General features: G+C 43.1%; 3 protein-coding genes across 5 annotated transcripts in view; all 3 read left to right on the top strand.

Annotated features, from left to right (window-relative positions):
* Positions 1-946: 946 nt before the first annotated feature.
* Positions 947-5611, top strand: LOC121570221 (outer dynein arm-docking complex subunit 4). 2 transcript variants are annotated; one of them, XM_045209664.1, is made up of 9 exons: positions 947-1061; positions 1365-1518; positions 1646-1707; positions 1821-1959; positions 2205-2429; positions 2536-2731; positions 4052-4138; positions 4302-4498; positions 5169-5611. In XM_045209664.1, exons 1-9 carry the CDS (start codon positions 1038-1040, stop codon positions 5276-5278), a joined length of 1194 nt encoding a protein of 397 aa, XP_045065599.1. In that variant the 5' UTR covers positions 947-1037; the 3' UTR covers positions 5279-5611. The 2 variants fall into 2 exon arrangements, with proteins under 2 accessions (XP_045065599.1, XP_045065598.1); XM_045209663.1 differs by having other exon boundaries at positions 2524-2731.
* Positions 5612-6550: 939 nt separating this feature from the next.
* LOC121569590 lies at positions 6551-12962 on the top strand. 2 transcript variants are annotated; one of them, XM_045209662.1, is made up of 5 exons: positions 6551-6679; positions 8156-8937; positions 9148-10267; positions 10380-10507; positions 11451-12962. In XM_045209662.1, exons 2-5 carry the CDS (start codon positions 8176-8178, stop codon positions 11910-11912), a joined length of 2472 nt encoding a protein of 823 aa, XP_045065597.1. In that variant the 5' UTR covers positions 6551-6679; positions 8156-8175; the 3' UTR covers positions 11913-12962. The 2 variants fall into 2 exon arrangements, with proteins under 2 accessions (XP_045065597.1, XP_041736614.2); XM_041880680.2 differs by having other exon boundaries at positions 6553-6679; positions 8156-10267.
* Positions 12963-16578: 3616 nt separating this feature from the next.
* LOC121569591 (ATP-citrate synthase) overlaps positions 16579-20635 on the top strand; it is a 30104-nt gene continuing 26047 nt past the window's right edge. Inside the window, exons 1-2 of the mRNA XM_045209661.1 lie at positions 16579-16787; positions 20327-20506. Coding sequence (XP_045065596.1) covers positions 20348-20506 — 159 coding nt within the window. The 5' untranslated portion in view covers positions 16579-16787; positions 20327-20347. The remainder of the gene's footprint in view (positions 16788-20326; positions 20507-20635) is intronic.

Genomic DNA, 20635 nt, shown 5'->3' with positions numbered 1-20635 from the left:
TTCATGATACAGTTGAAATCGGAAGTTTACATACACTTGGTTGGAGTCATTAAAACTTGTTTTTCAACCACTCCACAAATGTCTTGTTAACAAACTATAGTTTTGGCAAGTCGGTTAGGACATCTACTTTGTGCATGACACAAGTAATCTTTCCAACAATTGTTTACAGACAGATTATATCACTTATAATTCACTGTATCACAATTCCAGTGGGTCAGAAGTTTACATACACTAAGTTGACTGTGCCTTTAAACAGCTTGGAAAATTCCAGAAAATGATGTCATGGCTTTAGAAGCTTCTGATAGGCTAATTGACATCATTTGAGTCAATTGGAGGTGTACCTGTAGATGTATTTCAAGGCCTACCTTCAAACTCAGTGTCTCTTTGCTTGACATCATGGGAAAATCAAAAGAAATCAGCCAAGACCTCAGAAAAAAAATGGTAGACCTCCACAAGTCTGGTTCATCCTTGGGAGCAATGCAGTGTGCACATGCTCTGTTGCTCGTTTATTGCCTGAGTGGCGTGACAAACGTTGCATTACCGCCACCTGCTGTGAAGTTTGTGTAATGGGTGATCTGATTCAATCGCGGGTGTCCAGGAAGCGACTAGTAGCAAAGATGATATCTGTGGCGTAGCTCTAATGATAGCTATAAGTGGCTACATTTTTATTGTTTAGCTATCTAGCTATTTAGCTATGACTATTTAATCAATTTGCTGATTGTTAAGCTTGTGGTTGAATGCAATCTCTGTGTATATGGATTTAGACAATTTCTTCTTACACAACTGTCAATCAAAAACGTATGCACTGGTTGCCAAGTCAGTTGGGCTGTCTTCTCAGTCAGTGGCTGGTGGCTGTTTTGCTACTCAAGTCTACACTACATATATGTCAAGTTTGCATTTGTAGCTAATGACAGTTCATCCATTTCTTACAGGCATTGATTCTTCAGCCAGATGACAAAAATTGTCTGGTTGCCAGATCCAAATGCTATGTGAAGATTTGAGATTCTGATAATGCGAGGGATGCAGAGGCCTCTCTCATGGAGGACAAAGAATTATTTAAGGTGCAATTTAAACTTTGGTCATCATTATACAACCCTGTTCTATTTTTAGCCTTTGGCTTTATTGTGTAGCAGTCATTGTATTATCTCTCAGCCAGTGTTTGCCATTATTGAGGGAAGCTTTGTATTGTCTGTTTTGTTTGGAACGAAACAGCTGTATCCCCCTGTCAGCCAGCTACTGTACTTGGCCAGAAATTAAAAGCTTTTATTTTATTTTCAATGACCACTAGGGCACACTGTTGTTTCTGATTAGTAATCATTTCCCAAGCAAAACCCATTAATTTATTTGTATTCCTCATTTTCCAGGGTTTGATTCAGAAAGCGGAAGCTTTATACACCATGGGAGACTTTGAGTTTGCGCTGGTGTTTTACCACGGGGGGCACAAACTGTGGCCAGAGCTGCAGGAATTTAGACTGGGAATCCAGAAGGTCCAAGAGGCTATCGACAACTCTGTGGGCAGTAAGTACTGGGTCAAAATATATTTGTGTAAAAGACCAACAGATTGAGTACCTCATTGTTCTCATAATGCAGTTTTTGTAAGTTTTGCATATATTTTTCTAAATCGCTTATCTTTCCACCACATCAGGCCCCTCATCTGTGAAACTGGAAAACAAGGGGGACCTGTCCTTCTTCCACAAGGCAGATGAGGTGAGTCAATGGTAAAGTCTTGAGACGATAAGATGCATCTTTTTCATAATTCCTCCCACCTCTTCATGCATGTCATCCTCATGATGAGTTCTGTGTGTGGGATTGATTGGCAGGTGACGAAGGGATGGCCAAAGGGGCTTATTCACCCCCTGAGAAGGGAGATGAGGCAGCAGAACAAGAAGACAGCCAAGCAGCTTCTGGGAGAGCTCTACAGCGATAAGGAGTACCTAGAGAAGCTACTGAAAGATGAAGGTAGGACAGCCAAAAATCTTTTCTTAGCCTGTTCCTGAATTTTCACTCTTTCATCTGAGTTTCAGTACACAAGCAATACACTGTCACACTTGGGGAGATGCTCTTTTATCACTTACCCTATCTGGAGAATTGGCCTCTACGTGTCCTTTGATTTCCCTTACACATTCATTACTATCAGCATGAATTACAGAGCCCAGTGTGTGGTCAAATATTCCATTAAAATCAATGTCATAAATGGCCTCCAGACTTGGTGAAAGGTAAGATGCGGGCTGGGGAGAGACTGCAGGACCTCATCCTGAACTGCTTCATCTATCTGGACACACGCACTGAGTTCTGGCGCCAGCAGAAGCCCATCTACGCGCGGGAGAGAGACCGCAAGCTCATGCAGCAGAGGTGGAACAAGACCCGGCAGAACCCTCCCTCTGATCCCACCCGTTTTGTACTCAAGAGCCTGGAAGAGATTGATGCAGGTAAGACAGAACAGACCCAATGATGAATATGGTAGTTTGATGCTTATTAATACATCCTGATCAATGGTAAACTCTTTTTTTTCACCCCTCTGAGCTTTGACTGCAGGCAATGCAGAGAGCAGCCTGAAGAAAGCCCGGGAGGTCCTGAAGTTAATTCAATGCTGGTCAGAGGAGGTGGTTCCCAATAAGAAAGAGGTGCTGGGGAACCTTCACAGCTGCATTGGAAATGCCTTGATTGACCTGGGAGAAATGGACAAAGCACTGGACAGCCATCAGAAGGACTTGGACCTGGCCAGACAATGGTGAGTGCTGTGGAGTGGACACTTCATTTCAGTCTGAAAGGTACACTCAACTACGCATTTATTTGAATAGTGAGTCTAAAACATTTAATTTGGCTCTATACACCAGTATTTTGGATTTGAGATTATGTGTTTGAGAAAGTTACAGAGGCATAAATATCATACCCTCAAAAGAATGCTAACCTCCCCTGTTATTGGTAATGGTGAGAGGTTAGCATGTATTTTTATTTTATTTATTTATTTCACCTTTATTTAACCAGGTAAGCCAGTTGAGAACAAGTTCTCATTTACAACTGCGACCTGGCCAAGATAAAGCAAAGCAGTGCGATAAAAACAACACAGAGTTACATATGGGGTAAAAAACATAAAGTCAAAAATACAACAGAAAATATATATACAGTGTGTACAAATGTAGCAAGTTATGGAGGTAAGGCAATAAATAGGCTATAGTGCAAAATAATTACAATAGTATTAACACTGGAATGCTAGATGTGCAAGAGATTATGTGCAAATAGAGATACTGGGGTGCAAAAGAGCAAAATAAATAACAATATAGGGATGAGGTAGTTGGGTGGGCTAATTTCAGATGGGCTGTGGACAGGTGCAGTGATCGGTAAGGTGCTCTGACAACTGATGCTTAAAGTTAGTGAGGGAGATAAGAGTCTCCAGCTTCAGAGATTTTTGCAATTCGTTCCAGTCATTGGCAGCGTATTGGGGGCATGATCTTTGTGCATCTTTCTCACTCATCATTATTCACGATACATTAATGTAGAAGTGGTCAGAAACATTCTGTTCTTATTGACAATCAAAGTGACTCCAAAATGACACAATACATTATTTACCATTTATTTCTATTGGGCACAGCATAATCCAAAACACAACCAAAACAAACAGCAAATGCATCCAACAAGTTTGTAGTCATAAGCTTGATGTAATCATTGCGTGCTAGGAATATGGGACCAAATACTACACTTTTGACTCCATTTAATACACTAAGTGAATTTGTCCAAATACTTGACACCTTCAAATGGGGGGACTTGATGCATAAAGTGCACTCATATCTAAACGGTAAAACAGATATGTATGAAAATTTACCTCAAATAAAAGGTGACATTCTGTACTGTCGCCTCATAAAACATTTGATCTCAAGTCCAAAATGCTGGAGTATAGAGCCAAATTAAGAGTTTTAGCTTCACTATCCAAATAAATACGTAGGGGAGTGTATATGATTTTCTAATGACCCACATTTCAAATCAAGTGCTTTTCACACACTGCATCTTATTGTTTTAACAGTGTTCTTTCGCTTTCTTTGTTGTCCAACAGCAAACTCCCAGAAGCAAAGTCAAGGGCACTTGATAATGTTGGCCGAGTGTACGCCAGAATAGGAAAGTTCCCACAGGCTATCGATGCGTAAGTGGAATCTCAAAGTATATGGCATCACATCTGTGTGTTTATATGTTTGGATTGTGTGATGAAGCAAATAGAGTTTTCTTTAATACAAAGGACTCCTAATGTATGGATTCACTGTGTCATTCTATTCACTGTGTTTGTGTATTTACTTCTCCATTCTCATCTGGGAGGAAAAGATCCCCCTGGCCTGTGGCGGTCTGGAGAGGACCTGGCTGTTCCATGAGATAGGCCGCTGCTACCTTGAGCTGAAGCGTCACACCGAGGCCCGGGACTACGGCGTTCGCTCACTCGCTGTAGCCGATGAAATCGCTGATGAGAAGTGGCAACGGAACGCCTGTGTGTTGGTGGCACAGTCAGAGAGTAAGTGCAGGTAGAAGTGTGGAGAAACCCTTCCCTTGTTTGAGTCGTTAATAAGATGTGATGTGTATAGCAATAGCAATAGCAATGGCCCCCTGGCCTGTATTTTAAGTTTAATCTTTACAGACTCTTGAAGAAAACACCATTATCTCATGTCTGAGCTTGATCTAATTAATATAATGTATTTTTGTATGTACTGTGGTTCCATTGAGGGGCGGTAGGTAGCCTAGAGGTTAGAGCATTGGGACAGTGTTGTTCGAATCCCCGAGCCGGCATGGTGGAAAAATCTGCCGTTCTGCCCTTGAGCAAGGCGGTTAACCCGCACAACTGCTCCCCGGGCACCGATGACGTGGACGTCGATTAAGGCAGCCCCCCGCATCTCTCTGATTCAAAGGGGTTGGGTTAAATGCGAAATACACAATTCGGTTGAATGCATTCAGTTGTGCAACTGACTATATATCCCCTTTCCCTTGACGTTTATAGGATTGAATGGGAAAATGTCCATAAAATTCTGATCAGATGTGGACTGCACATCAGTGGTGATTCTTTTGAATTACAACCTGGGGACACGAGTGTTGATTTCATGGAAACCGTGATTAGTCTTGGTCTACTTGATCTTGGTCAAAGCATTGAACTGGTCCTAACAGTCCTTTCCTTCTGTGTCCTCTCCCAGTGAAGCTTTGCAACTTCAAATCCAGTGTTGCCCACTTTGAAAGAGCTTTGGACAGGGCTAAGGTTCTCCAGGATGACCCTGCGAGGGATGCCATCCAGAAGGTTACCTGAACATCCTTGTCAATTCAAATCACTTCTATCCTATTGTCAAATCACAATGGCTCACTGATACAATATTTGAATTGAAAATGTACATACCCCTTACAGAATAAACTTAGGAGATACAGCAACAGCTGAGGAAAGGGCTTCCCCAGGGTGGGAACAAAATTGAATTATGCTATGATGTATTATTCATCTACACAGGAATTCAATCATTACAGCTATGTAGTATGAATGGATGTCTTCCTTTTTTATTTCTGTGTTTCCTGTAGTATTGCAATAAATGCATGTTTAGCAGTGTAATGTTTTGTAGTGTCTCATTAATACAGCTGTTTGTGAAGCCTTGCCTAGTGTTTTGGAGTCGTCTTTTTTTGCACCACTCATGATCCAAAAAGCAATTACTGTGTGTTGCGATTTTTAATCTAATTAAAACTATCTGAGAGACAGAAAGAAGGAAACAGGTTTAAAAAGATGGTTAAGGTGTGTTTGGATTGCCTTATGAAACTCTTGAACTCTTGCTGATCTGGCATATTTTTCAGCAGAGCCTATTAGCAGGTGTTCAGTAACTTGGGTTTTATTGCCTGTGCCAATGTACATATAAGCAGGCCATTGGAGATGAAAACAACAGACAAGTACAGACTTGCACAATGCAACCAGTCAAAAATCATCTTACACTTCTTTAGAACTGTGTACTCTTTTCCCTTTAGTGTTTTTCTATCTGATTACAAGGCTAGTTCCCTTTACTTCTGCACTCTGATATCATTGTTTCAGGCTGGCATGCTGACGTAATGCTGTGATTCACTAAGCAGCTGATTCCCTTTATATGGGTATTAAGAAATCCTGCCATGTTATCATATTAGAAAGTGATTAGACACATGTTCTGTAAAGGAAATATGCTCAACAGTCTGGGGGCAGGATTTCTGTCTGTTGAGCATATTTCCTTTACAAAACATGCATTTCTGGAAAAAAAATTTATACAGAGCTTTATTTTCCAAAGAGTTTGTGTTGTGGACCTAAAATCATAAACTGGCACAATATAAAATGACTGTCATTGTTGTCACTTGTGCTGTGAATTATCAGACTTTCTGGCATTATTGCCATGGCTTATGGAATTTAAATTCTAAATATGAGTTTGGTTGAGTCAAACTCATATTTCATTTTAATCTCAGCCAGGAGCAAAGTCTACATTGTCATTGCTGGGACGTTCGCGTTGATAAGAGCGGGGGCGCGCAAACGATTCGAAGCACCCCACCCTCAAGAGCCCTAAACCTTGCGCGTGCTCAAGAGCCCGTAGTTTCCGTTTTGTTTCCTGAGTGTTGGGGGCAGATTTCTGCGCGGACTGTCCTCTGCTTCCCAGCTTTGAAAACGCCTAAATTTCAGAGTCAGCAGCATACTCCTGACACAACAGGCACGGTAAGAAACCTTCCTCGGTAATCTCGTTCCATTCATATCAATTTGATAGTTAGTCTAAATCGCTCGATTAGAAGCAGCTGTCATATAGTACGATCTTGGAACTTGACTAAAGTTTTCAAAATCACGCTTTTCAGACAAATGTAATTTCTTTAGCTTTGAAATAGGCTATCGTTATTGTTCAGACGTGGCATCTAAATTTGGACATGACATTACTACGCTCATTTGTTTTGTCTGTATCGTGGTGATTGCATTGCAGCCACTCCCCGTTTCACCATTTCATTGTTACATGGTAGTAGCCGCGTTTACACTGTCGCACTCAAAACATTATTCTCATCTGACCTACTGAAGATTCACGTCCCATAAATATTGGCCTCTGATGTGCCCTTTCGAATGTCGTTTGTCTCTTGGTAAACTTGTCTAGCCTGTAACGGGATAGGCATGGTCTTTTTTTTTGTCATCTCATTTCACGAACCTATAGGCAATTGTGCCACTGACCGTCTGTTACTCAAATAACAATTGTTATTTGCGATGATTTTTATTCAATTGCATTTTAAAGCGGATATACGAGCCCTTACCCACACAAAAGGCTGGTATAATCAGTCGCAGGTGTTCATTTCTCACCACGGCCTAGTCGTCAGAGGCTGAGCACGCCTCTGTTTTTTTTTTCCGGCAATTTTGCATAGCCTATATCTGAAGCTTGCTTATTAGTCGACCTAATTCAGTGCCATATAGAAATTGATTATGCATATTTTTTTATTGGTTTTATGGATGAATGTTCATGCATTCTAATTGACGTTTGTTTCTTCCCCAGTTACGTTTTTCCCACCTACATGTATAATGCAGACTGGCAGTAGTTCAAGCAGATATAATGTGGATGTTTTGAAAATTCAAAGGCCATGGCTTACACACATCCATCCACCATTCTCGTCTAACACACCACTCCGAAGATGCCAGCTGTGTTTAAACAATATGAAAAGCTTTTAGTGATCAGGTTGATAGAGCCAAGCCAACCACCCAATGCCTTTATCACTTTGATATATTACCTCTAACAAATCTGATATCAGCAGAAGTGGTTTGTCCAGGCCGCAAACCTGCAGAGGCCTTGCCCTCAATGAGCTCTCTCTTAGTCGGCAGGGCTCTACAGAGAGGGGTGACACTGAGAGAAACCACTGCAGTACAGTAATTATATAAGGAGAGAGTCTGCTGCTCCCTATAACTCTTATTAGAAATCCTAAAAGAGCTAATTTGACTCCCTCCCTCAGATAATGATAGTGTGGTATTGTCAGATTTATATATATATATTTTTTACAGCTTGAATTCCAGCGCTGTTTCGTTGTTTATATGCTGTAGTTATTTTTTTATTTATAAAGTTCCTGTTTTTCCAATTATTGAATTTGAGTTTAATTTATCATTATTATAGCATTGCATGTGTTTTCAGGACGAAAATCTTTTGTCTAAACCACTGTTTATCATTAGGTCCATTGAGGAACCCCGATATGGATGCTGAGCAGAACCAGGTGTTGGACACCGTAACAGAGACTCGAGAGCAACAGGAGACTGGAGCAGGAGACTGCCCCCAGTCAAAACTCAACTCTCCAATAGAGCCTGCAAAATCACCAGTGAATGGGCAAGAAATTGAGCATTTGCCAGATATGGTGACGGAATCAGGAACGTCAGAAGAAATGCAAGAGACGGAGCCTAAAGCAGAAAAATCACCAAAGAAAATGTCTGAATCTCCTGAGAAGGTTCCAGAGACATCTACAGAAGTTGTGACTAAAGCAGAGAAGTACCCAGAAAAACAACCAGAACTAAAGAGCTCAACACAGAAGGTCCCTGAGCCAGCTACAGCATTGTACGTAGAACCAGAAAACATCCAGACCACAGAGCCTGAAAAGCAGCCAATGCCAGAGAAAACACCAGAGCCTCTGCATTTAGATGAGCCTCTGGCAGAGAATAACATTGAAACTGCGCCAGAGAAAATGGCAGAACTCGGCCCAGAGGCTGTTAAACTGTCTGAGCAGGCAGCGCCCAAGCCTGTCACACAGGTAGAATCTGAGGACGTGAAACTGCTCGAACCAGAAGAGAAAGAGCCTGAGGAATCTGAGAAGCAGGCAGAATCTGATATTGTGTTGGCGGTGGTTCCAGAGATGCAAACGGAGCCTGAAACTGTAAAGGAAGTGGAGGCAGACAAACAGACCAAAGCTGAAATTGTACCGGAACCAGAGCCAAAGAAACCAGTAGCGGCTGAGACTGTGAAGGAAGTGGAAGCAGAGAAACCAGTAGCAGCTGAGACTGTGAAGAAAGTGGAAGCAGAGAAACCAGTAGCAGCTGAGACTGTGAAGAAAGTGGAAGCAGAGAAACCAGTAGCAGCTGAGACTGTGAAGAAAGTGGAAGCAGAGAAACCAGTAGCAACTGAGACTGTGAAGAAAGTGGAAGCAGAGAAACCAGTAGCAGCTGAGACTGTGAAGGAAGTGGAAGCAGAGAAACCAGTAGCAGCTGAGACTGTGAAGAAAGTAGAAGCAGAGAAACCAGTAGCAGCTGAGACTGTGAAGAAAGTGGAAGCAGAGAAACCAGTAGCAGCTGAGACTGTGAAGAAAGTGGAAGCAGAGAAACCAGTAGCAGCTGAGACTGTGAAGAAAGTGGAAGCAGAGCAACCAGTAGCAGCTGAGACTGTGAAGAAAGTGGAAGCAGAGCAACCAGTAGCAGCTGAGACTGTGAAGAAAGTGGAAGCAGAGAAACCAGTAGCAGCTGAGACTGTGAAGAAAGTGGAAGCAGAGAAACCAGTAGCAGCTGAGACTGTGAAGAAAGTGGAAGCAGAGAAACCAGTAGCAGCTGAGACTGTGAAGAAAGTGGAAGCAGAGAAACCAGTAGCAGCTGAGACTGTGATGGAAGAGAAACTGGTAGAAGCTGAAATTGTAAAAGAAGTAGAGTCAGAGAAACGGGCAGATGGAGTGGAGCAGCAGAAGGCAGAAGTTGTCGAGCAGGTTCCCGCTCCTGGCACCCTGTCTTTCGCCTTCCTGGTGCATGAGCAGACCAAAGCCACCCTTCGCACCTCTCGCACTCTAATCATCCTCAGAGGCCTCCCCGGCAGCGGCAAGAGCCTCTTGGCACGTGCCATTGCAGATAGCTACCAGGGTCTCTGCACTGTTTGCTGTGCTGATGACCATGGCGTGAAACCGGAGAATCCAGAAGCATCGGCAGAAGGGTACAAGGCTTTTGACGATGCTGTGGTAGCCTGCTGCAGTGTAGGAACATCTGCTCAAGTGATAGTGGTGGATGACACCAACCATACCCATGATCAGCTGGCCCGTCTGGGGGAGGTGGCAGAGCAGCACCGGCTGGTGGCCATGTTTCTGGAGCCCCGCACTGAGTGGAGCAGAGACTTGCCACAGCTGGCCAAGAAAACTCAGCGGGGGCTACAGGAGGCCCAGATTCAGGCCATGAAAGTTCCACTTGAGGAGACGTCCCTGCCCCTTTTCTTTGGCTGGTTCCTCCTCCCTGGCATCCAGGACAAGGTCAGGTGCACATCCTTGGACTTCCTGAAAACACTGGACACACTTGAGGCCTTCAAGAAGCACTTGCCTGACTGTGAGTACAGCACAACTGTCTTGTGATATAAACAGTAGAATTGTGTGTATCTAAATCAGATTTTAGTCTCTTGAGCTTGACTGAGACAACTGAGCTTGCTTTGTTTTTTCAGTCACTGTTGAGGCTGAGAAGGAGGTGGACCTGGAGCAGTATTTCCAAGCCAATGGAGCTCTTCATTGCACTACCAAATTCTGTGACTATGGCAAGGCTGAGGGAGCAAAGGAATATGCAGACAAACCAGTAAGTCTGAAAGTATATTGAACAAAAATATAAACGCAACATGCAACAATTCTATTCATTTAACCCCTAATCTATGGATTTCACATGACTGGGCAGGGGTGCAGCCGTGGGTGGGCATAGGCATAGGCCCACCCACTTGGGAGCCAGGTCCAGCCAATCAGAATGTTTTCCCCCATAAAATGGCTTTGTTACAGATATAAATACTTTTCAGTTTCATCAGCTGTTCAGGTGGCTGGTCTCATACAATCCCGCAGGTGAAGAAGCCGGAGGTGGAGGTCCTGGGCTGGCATAGTTACACGTGGTCTGCGGTTGTGAGGCCGGTTGGACGTACTGCATAAGTCTCTAAAACGACGTTGGAGGCGGCTTATGGTAGAGAAATGAACATTAAATTCCCTGGCAACAGCTCTGGTGGACATTCCTACAGTCAACATGCCAATTGCACGCTCCCTCAAAACATCTGTGGCATTGTTGTGTGACCAAACTGCACATTATAGAGTGGCCTTTTATGGTCTCCAGCACAAGGTGCACCTGTGTAATGATCATAATGTTTAATCAGCTTCTTGATATGCCACACCTGTCAGGTGGATGGATTATCTTGGCAAAGGAGAAATGCTCACTAACCGGGATATAAACAAATTTGTGCAAAAACATTTGAGAGAAATAAGCCTTTTGTGCACATGGAACATTTCTGGATCTTTTATTTCAACTCATGAAACATGGGACCAACACTTTACATGTTGCATTTATATTTTTGTTCAGTGCATATTGGTGATGGGAATTATTTGTCAAATGCAACCTCATCCTATTAACCCATTATTTACTACACAGCTCATATTGGCCTTGTTTTATGAATTAAAAGTCTGATGACCAGTGCATTGTTTAAATGTATTTTCACTTTTCAGGGGACCATTTTGAAATAACCTCTTTACTTTTCCCACTCTAGGCCGTTAAAGAGTTGTATGGCTCTGTGTTCGAGTTGTCTCTCAGTGCCCTCTTCGTCACACCTCGCACTGTTGGTGCCCGGGTTTCACTCTCTGAGGATCAGTTGACCCTGTGGCCTGCCGATGCTGAAAAGGAGGTAGTGTCTGTAGTCCCGGCTGCCACCACCCTGCCCGCTGGCAGCCGTGCCCACATCACCTTGGGCTGTGCGGAGGGCGTTGAGCAGCTGCAGACGGGCATCGACCTGCTGGAGATCCTAGCGCTGCAGCAAGAGGGTCAGGAGGGAGAGCTGGTGGAGGAGATGGAGCTTGGCTCCCTGTCCTACTACGGCAAGGGGAGGTGGCTGCTCAGTCTGAGGGAGCCTATCTCCGCCCAGGCCTGCTTTTCCAGCCTCTACGGGCCCAAGAAGGCCGACGCCAAGAAAGACGGGGACAAGAAGAAGAAGCAAAAGTGCACCATACTGTAAAGGAGAGGGGGAGGGTGGTAATGGATGGCTCGGGATGAGTGGCGTACTAGTGTTCTGATTTGTTTGTGTGTTTGTGCTACTTTTGGGGTTTGGGAGGCGTCTTGGATATCCCACCCCAAATCCACAAGCTGTGTGCCTTTCTCTATTGCTTTGCTGCACAACCCAAGAGGCCTTTTAAACTACAGTTTAGGTCAAGCTTAGCATCTTGTTCAGTGTCTTGTCATGTGTTTTAGTGCCATAGTTGCAATTGGATAGGATTTCCATAGACAAGGCCTGATTTCATGGCTTAGTTGCAGTTTAAACAGATGTAGTAGGACTGCTTTACCTAGTACCGCTTCTCCCCGTTTGTGACCACGATTTTCCCTTCTCAATTCATGTCCAACACTATATTCAACCCCTTCTGCATATGTCAGTGTTAAGCATTTAGATGTGTTTTCATGTTTGGTGTGAGTGGCTCAAATAGTATTTTCATTGCATGCAAGGTTTTTCAGTTTGTCAGACGTAGTTATAGTCATGATTAGCTTAGTAGCTCATTCACAAAAAAAGTTACATCTATTTCAGTAATTTCTTGTGACACTGGTCATCATTTCCTGTGATTTAGTCAGTCAGCCCTGTTGCATTTGCATTTATGTGTGTGTTTGGTAAGAAGGAAAGAGCTGGGGAATTTCATAAGTAGCTCATGGGCCAAAAAGGGTGTCTGTATGCTTGATTTCATGTGCTGAACTGTGAATGTCATTCCTAATTAACTATTTTTGCACGATGCTGCAGAAATCAAAGATGAGTGTGCAGTTTGTTTCATTAGCGGGTACTTATCAAATGCTGTGAAACCAAGGCCACAATTTGCAATCTTATGTAGTATAGGAGACTGCAGCCTGGGATCAGCCCTCTTTCTGTCAACCAGTTTTCGCATGTCAACTTGTATGTATCCACTGTCTGTTCATGAGTGATGTGTAGGTTTCTTAAGGCAAAGCCATGCTTGTGTAGTTCTTCCAATGAGTCACAATTTTTGCACATGTTTTGTACACTTAATAAAATTTGCTTTGCGCCAAATACTGTGTAATGGAATTTGTACTTGTTACACCCTGTTCAACAAGTCTTGACACTGTACAGTGAGACTCAGGCATTTTGTTGGTTGATGGAGAAATTGACCAGCAGATGGCACTCAGCCTCCGGATACTAGTAGTACAATGTATGAAGAGAACATGATCTAACGTACATTTCTCATCAGGCCAGTTGATGTTTGTCCAAATCTCCCAAAACTGAAGTGACGTACTGGTTCCCTCCACTTTTGAGGAAGTGTAGCCTAGGCCACAAGCTCTTGAACACCCCACTACAACACACACAATCCTACCTCTGTTACATTTTATTCTGGAAAGGCTCTGAGTTGAATGACCCAATAATCTGAGACTGTCTAGTGGTGCGCCATCACCTCCCATTGCACCACAACTGTGCAATTTTTGATATCAATCATTTACACACCGGTGTGTATGAGAGCAAGAATTGCAACTCTTACCAAGGTCAGTATTGCCAGCTGCACTAGACTGATGATTACACATACTGACTGTACAGGGCACTTGGCTCATCTGACTAATATGATGCAAAAGAGTCTTACTCCATCCAAATGAAATTGCTCCACCTTGAAGTGGGCTGATTTTATTACACATTTTAATGTATTACCCAGGTTCTGTTCTTCATACCATAATGGACTATATATCCTAGAAAAAATATTAAATTGGTTAGACAGCCATCCTGCTGGTGTTTACATATTTTGTTAGCGTGATCATTTAATTTGGAATTTGTTTATTTGTGCACAAGACTATTCAAAATGTGATGAGAGTTGAAAAGGCAGGTGACAAGTGCATGATCTGTAAAATAAATTACGGTCAGTGCTATCCGGGAACCTTCTGACTTTCTCTACCCTAAACCCTAACATTAACCCCTTACCTTAACCATAACCCTTAACCATTTTCAAATTCAACTTCAATAGGGTTTATATACACTGCTCAAAAAAATAAAGGGAACACTTAAACAACACAATGTAACTCCAAGTCAATCACACTTCTGTGAAATCAAACTGTCCACTTAGGAAGTAACACTGATTGACAATAAATGTCACATGCTGTTGTGCAAATGGGATAGACAACAGGTGGAAATTATAGGCAATTAGCAAGACATCCCCAATAAAAGACTGGTTTTGCAGGTGGTGACCACAGACCACTTCTCAGTTCCTATGCTTCCTGGCTGATGTTTTGGTCACTTTTGAATGCTGGCGGTGCTTTCACTCTAGTGGTAGCATGAGACGGAGTCTACAACCCACACAAGTGGCTCAGGTAGTGCAGCTCATCCAGGATGGCACATCAATGCGAGCTGTGGCAAGAAGGTTTGCTGTGTCTGTCAGCGTGGTGTCCAGAGCATGGAGGCGCTACCAGGAGACAGGCCAGTACATCAGGAGACGTGGAGGAGGCCGTAGAAGGGCAACAACCCAGCAGCAGGACTGCTACCTCCGCCTTTGTGCAAGGAGGAGCAGGAGGAGCACTGCCAGAGCCCTGCAAAATGACCTCCAGCAGGCCACAAATGTGCATGTGTCTGCTCAAACGGTCAGAAACAGAAACAGACATGAGGGTGGTATGAGGGCCCGACGTCCACAGGTGGGGGTTGTGCTTACAGCCCAACACCGTGCAGGACGTTTGGCATTTGCCAGAGAACACCAAGATTGGCAAATTCGCCACTGGCGCCCTGTGCTCTTCACAGATGAAAGCAGGTTCACACTGAGCACATGACAGACGTGACAGAGTCTGGAGACGCCGTGGAGAACGTTCTGCTGCCTGCAACATTCTCCAGCATGACCGGTTTGGCGGTGGGTCAGTCATGGTGTGGGGTGGCATTTCTTTGGGGGGCCGCACAGCCCTCCATGTGCTCGCCAGAGGTAGCCTGACTGCCATTAGGTACCGAGATGAGATCCTCAGAACCCTTGTGAGACCATATGCTGGTGCGGTTAGCCCTGGGTTCCTCCTAATGCAAGACAATGCTAGACCTCATGTGGCTGGAGTGTGTCAGCAGTTCCTGCAAGAGGAAGGCATTGATGCTATGGACTGGCCCGCCCGTTCCCCAGACCTGAATCCAATTGCGCACCTGGGACATCATGTCTCGCTCCATCCACCAACGCCACGTTGCACCACAGACTGTCCAGGAGTTGGCGGATGCTTTAGTCCAGGTCTGGGAGGAGATCCCTCAGGAGACCATCCGCCACCTCATCAGGAGCATGCCCAGGCGTTGTAGGGAGGTCATACAGGCACGTGGAGGCCACACACACTACTGAGCCTCATTTTGACTTGTTTTAAGGACATTACATCAAAGTTGGATCAGCCTGTAGTGTGGTTTTCCACTTTAATTTTGAGGGTGACTCCAAATCCAGACCTCCATGGGTTGATAAATTTGATTTCCATTGATATTTTTTGTGTGATTTTGTTGTCAGCACATTCAACTATGTAAAGAAAAAAGTATTTAATAAGATTATTTCATTCATTCAGATCTAGGATGTGTTATTTTAGTGTTCCCTTTATTTTTTTGAGCAGTGTATATACTAGATGACTAATAGGGGCGCTGTGTTGAAGCCACCTTGCCTCCATCTTGGCACCCCCACCGTTGTAAAAAAAAAATATATATATATATTTTAGAAGCTATAAAATGCATTTATGAATGTCTACACTCGTTTTTGCTACATTTATTCTAGTACTTACACCTTAATGCATACTTTTAAAATTATATTATGTAAGCTAAACATACAAATTAAAAAATATATGAAAACATTTTCCTTAAGGTATTTTTTTGGGGGGATGAGTAATGTTACTGTCCCCACTACCAAAACAACAAAATACTTAAATACATGCTAATTTCTTCCTTGAAACATTTAATTGAAATAGAATTCCATTTATTCCTATGGAGGACAGCTCCTACTGGGGAGTGCCAATATGGCCGACCGGCGCAATGGCCAAAGACATAGCATCAGCGAACCATTTTTTGGTTTATATGCATCATTAGTAGGGACGTCCCAAGGATCTCAGATTGCACGGAGCCCCAAAAAACCCTGAGGTGCATAAGGCACCACCCCCTTTCAAATATGACTAGAACAAAATAAACGAACAAAATGGTATCCTGATTAATCAAACAAATAGTTTGGGATTTACACAAATAAAAATTTAATGGATCAGGGGTAAAAAAAAATACTGCAGCTCAATACTGCAGTTTGTATAATTTATTTCAAGGTTACTGAATGAAAATTCCTTTGGTGAATCATTGGCTACACGTTTATGTATCTATCTATATGGTCAAAGCCAAGGGCAACGGGAAAATATAAATAACCTTCATATAGATGGCCTTGAGTTCACTGGTGCCAGATTATTAACTTTTAGTCTAATTGAAAAAGGGAGACAATTGTATTGTCTTTTATGCAGGATCATTATGTACGATCATGTGATTCCGTTCTGATTGGCTACAATATGTTAAAAAGACAATGCGAGACAATCAGTGTCCTACAGTTGAATAGAGTAGTCGTTTCTTTCAACGAGAGGTGGGCGTGAGCGTTATGAAGCAACATAGACCATGGGGTGGTGTGACCCAATCGGAGAGCATGGATATCAGGCAAGTCTATCGTCAGATAGGAAGAGGGGAGAAAACTGAGGAGAACCCAGAAGTGCAGTCAGTGGTCCACGCCGATAGCCAAACCACAGATAGAAGAAGGAGCAGTTATCAGTGTCTTTGACCAAACCGTCCTTTCCTACAGTTGCCGGCTGTTATCGTTTCACAACTGAAACGATCCAAATCTTCTCAACACAAAACCAGGGAGATCTTTTCCACAACTCTCAAGCTATAAAGGTAAGATAAATATATCTATATCTATTTCGATGTTTACAGATTGCAAGGAGTAATTGAAAGCTGACTTGAAAGTTACATAAAGTAGTGTAACATGCGCAGTAAGTAAAAAAAGCTAACACAAATACCTGTGTGTGTGTGTGTGTGTGTGTGTGTGTGTGTGTGTGTGTGTGTGTGTGTGTGTGTGTGTGTGTGTGTGGAGTGAGAGAGACACCGAGTGAGGGAAAGAAAGAGAGAGAAAGGATGAGTTGAACTGGTCAGTCAACAGTACCAGTCTTGAATTCATAAAGAATGATGACATTATGAAAGAATCATTGTGGCCACGGCTTAGCTTACTATAGTTTATTTTAAAATGTGTCAACTCATGGGCTGTGGCTGATCTGACAGCATGTTTATTTGTTTTGAACATTTCTGTATTATCCTTAATGTATTTATTTATTGTCATGTTATCATTTTGACCTATTTCATTCTGGTTGAATGGAAATCATAATGAATGAATCATGGTTAGTCTTTGACTAGGTTTTCTTTAAGTCAGAATGTTCAAGTGATCATGCATTTTAATAAACTTGGAATCTGATTAATTGAGAATATCTTAATTGACACATCATGCATTATTATTCCACTCACAAAACACAACTCTTGCTTTTTTTAAACCACTTCCTTGCTTCCCCCAAATCCATTAGTCCAGACAGATATCTTCTCTAGCAGGCAGAAAGATGCTTCTTTTAATATTTGAAGCACTAAAGTATTTTTGTAATTTCTACCTGTCAGACCCAGGTGCAGATGTTTTGGTGTTGTTGTAGTAGAAGGGAAGGTAATCTGGTGGTGAAGGGGACTAGGCCAGGTTAAGGTTAATTGCATTCTGACTTCAGTGCTGTGAAAGACAGTAAAGATGCTTTGCACAGTAACAGAATTTATCATATTTTCTGATGAGAAGTTGCCTGTGTTTCCGCTGTCGGTGGTTTTGATAAGTGTGTGTGATATGCATATCACACACTGGTGTTTGTGCCTTTATCAGTGTTTGTTTGTGTGCCTCATATAGCAGTCTACAAGTGTTGCCCTTCAACTGCTCTTGATCAATGTTATCCGTGCTGGATCATTTATGTTGGTGAGAAGGGGTGATATTCCATAGCTCTGACAAGCCGCTAGCAGAGAGGAAATAAACAGATATACTGTAGTGGGTCTGTCTCCTCCTCTCCTGTGTTATATTGGCCTCGGACCAGAGCTATAGTGACTCAGGGAGAAGAGTGATCAATACTGAAGATGCTCCAACACCACCTCCATTCATTCATTTATATATCTAATCAAGGCAGTAGCCCAGAGCAAAGCCTTCTCTGGTAGATACCAGGGCTCTCTTTTTTTGTTGCTGTAATTTTACCCCCTTTTTCTCCCCAATTTCAAGATATCCAATTGCGATCCAATTACGGTCTTGTCTCATTGCTGCAACTCCCCAACGGGCTCGGGATAGGCGAAGGTCGAGTCATGAGTCCTCTGGCCAAACCCTCCCTTAACCGGGATCGAACCCCAGGCTGTAGTGACACCGCACCACTGCGATGCAGTGCCTTAGACCGCTGCGCCACTCGGGAGGCCACAGGGCTCTTTATCTAATGAAGCACACAGTGAGCCAGTTGGCTGGGTGCTCCATCACTGCAAGAATACTTAAGGGGCACTAGCTGTTTTATTGTCAATTTCTTAGTAGTGATATTACGGAGACTAGAGACTGAGTGGGTTTGTATCAGTACAGTAATAGGACACATTTCTCATCCTTGATATCCATCTGGTCTGTGGTAAAAGCAATGATAAAGCTCTGTCTAAGTGAGTGTAGCAGGAAACCAAGGCCAGATCAATAACAAAAGAATTGCAACATTGTGCTTGGGGAAGGGAAGAGTGGGGGGCCGGGGGATGAAGCAGGTGGTGTGGTGGAGGATGGGGGTTGGTCACATTTGGTACTGTGAGTCTGGACATCCAAGTACCACATTCTGCTGAATAATGTCCAGACTCGTTTCTTTATCAGTTAATGAATATTTCATTTTCAAATCCAAATATTTGTAATGTTCTGTTGCAGAGGCAACATAGTGAGTGGTTAAGGCCTTTCTAGCTTGACTGACTGAAGTGGTCCCAGTAGACTAGGCTGAAGCATTAGAAACTGTGAGTTTGTCCCATTTAGCATATGGCTTCATTTAAACCAGCAGGAGGATGCCAGGAAGGGTCACAACCCTTGTCTTTGCTATGAAAGAAAAAAAAAAAGATTTACACATCTTATTGGGTTCTGGTGTTTTTGCTCAAATTCTATGTGCAAATTTCCCCCTCAAACTTTAGCGTTTTCCCAATAATTAAATGTTAATTTAAGAATGATAAAATCCTTTGTCCTGACCCCCTCTGAATATCTCCTTTATGAATTTGTATGTATGTGTGGTGACAGCTGCCTTGATAGTCTCTTGGGAATATCCCTAGTATGGAGTTCCGGGTCACTAGGTCATACCAGGACGACCCTTCACCCATTACAGGGTTTATACACGTGACAATGACATAATAATAATAATAATAATAATATGCCATTTAGCAGATGCTTTTATCCAAAGCGACTTACAGTCATGTGTGCATACATTTTTACATATGGGTGGTCCCGGGGATCGAACCCACTACCCTGGCGTTACAAGCGCCATGCTCTACCAATTGCGCTACAGAGGACCACATCATAGTAGTCTGACAATCTGGCCATCAGCCTTATCTTGTTTGTGTATGAGACTGCACGTCTGACACTGGCATGTCTCATAAAGTGTAGGTCATAGTAGAGAGTCCTCTCCTTCAGGAGTGATGTCCTTTACCAACGGTTTATTCCTAGCACTACAAACAGTGACTACACCCTTTATTCAATATCAGTAGGTTCAAAGTGTGTATATATGTGTGGGTGACTGTTTCTCTGTGTTTGTTTGAGAAAGCTATGCATCAGCCTCTCTGAAGGTTGTTTTATCGTCTGAATGATTGAGTGTGTTTTGTCTGTCTGTGTGTGTGTGTGTGTGTGTATGTATTTGTCTGGTTGGTGTCCTCTACACAAACTCCAGGCCCCCTCTCTGTGCTGTCTCTGGTGATTTAAAGCTGTGTGTCTGTCTCAGGATTCATCTGATTGTTTGAGTGGCAGCCAGGTGAGGGCCCATTACTCCATTAGAGTGCAGGTCCTAGACATGGGCTAATCAACTTAGCCTCAGCATCACTGCCTGCCTGGAAAGGGTATTATTAGCTGGGCCAATAAAGGATAGCAAACTGAAGAGATGACTGGGCAGATCCTACAAAGTAGATAGACTTCTGATCTGCAGTTTGTGTGTAAATGAATAGCTCACTATATACCATCATTATCATGTAAGAGGCTGCTGTTGTTAAAGGTCTATCCTCTCTGATGTATCATATTTGGGAACATAACTAGAATATCTTATACTTAAGCTAGTCACCCTGTACTGGTATGCACTTATGATTATGATTGGGTTTACCTAATCTCTCTCTCTTGTCTATCCATGTCTCGATCTGTCTCTCTCTCCTCTCAGACGACTGTTTTCTGCTCTACCATGTCGGCCAAAGCCATCTCGGAGCAGACAGGGAAGGAGTTCCTCTATAAGTACATCTGTACATCTGCAGCTGTCCAGAACAGGTTCCGCTATGCCAACGTGACGACTGAGACCGACTTTGACCGGCTGGCACAGGACCACCCCTGGCTGCTCACTGAGGTAAGGAATAACTGACCCACCGAAGGCCCATTTAGAACCCAATAACCACCTAGTACCTATATCTTAACAGCAGCTTTTCAATCACCAATGGTCGATGGCACAACTGTCTTTTCAGACATCAACTATTTC

Source organism: Coregonus clupeaformis, chromosome 30 (assembly GCF_020615455.1).
Source record: "Coregonus clupeaformis isolate EN_2021a chromosome 30, ASM2061545v1, whole genome shotgun sequence".
Taxonomy (NCBI): Eukaryota; Metazoa; Chordata; class Actinopteri; order Salmoniformes; family Salmonidae; genus Coregonus; species Coregonus clupeaformis.
This window is presented reverse-complemented; position numbering and strand designations above follow the sequence as displayed.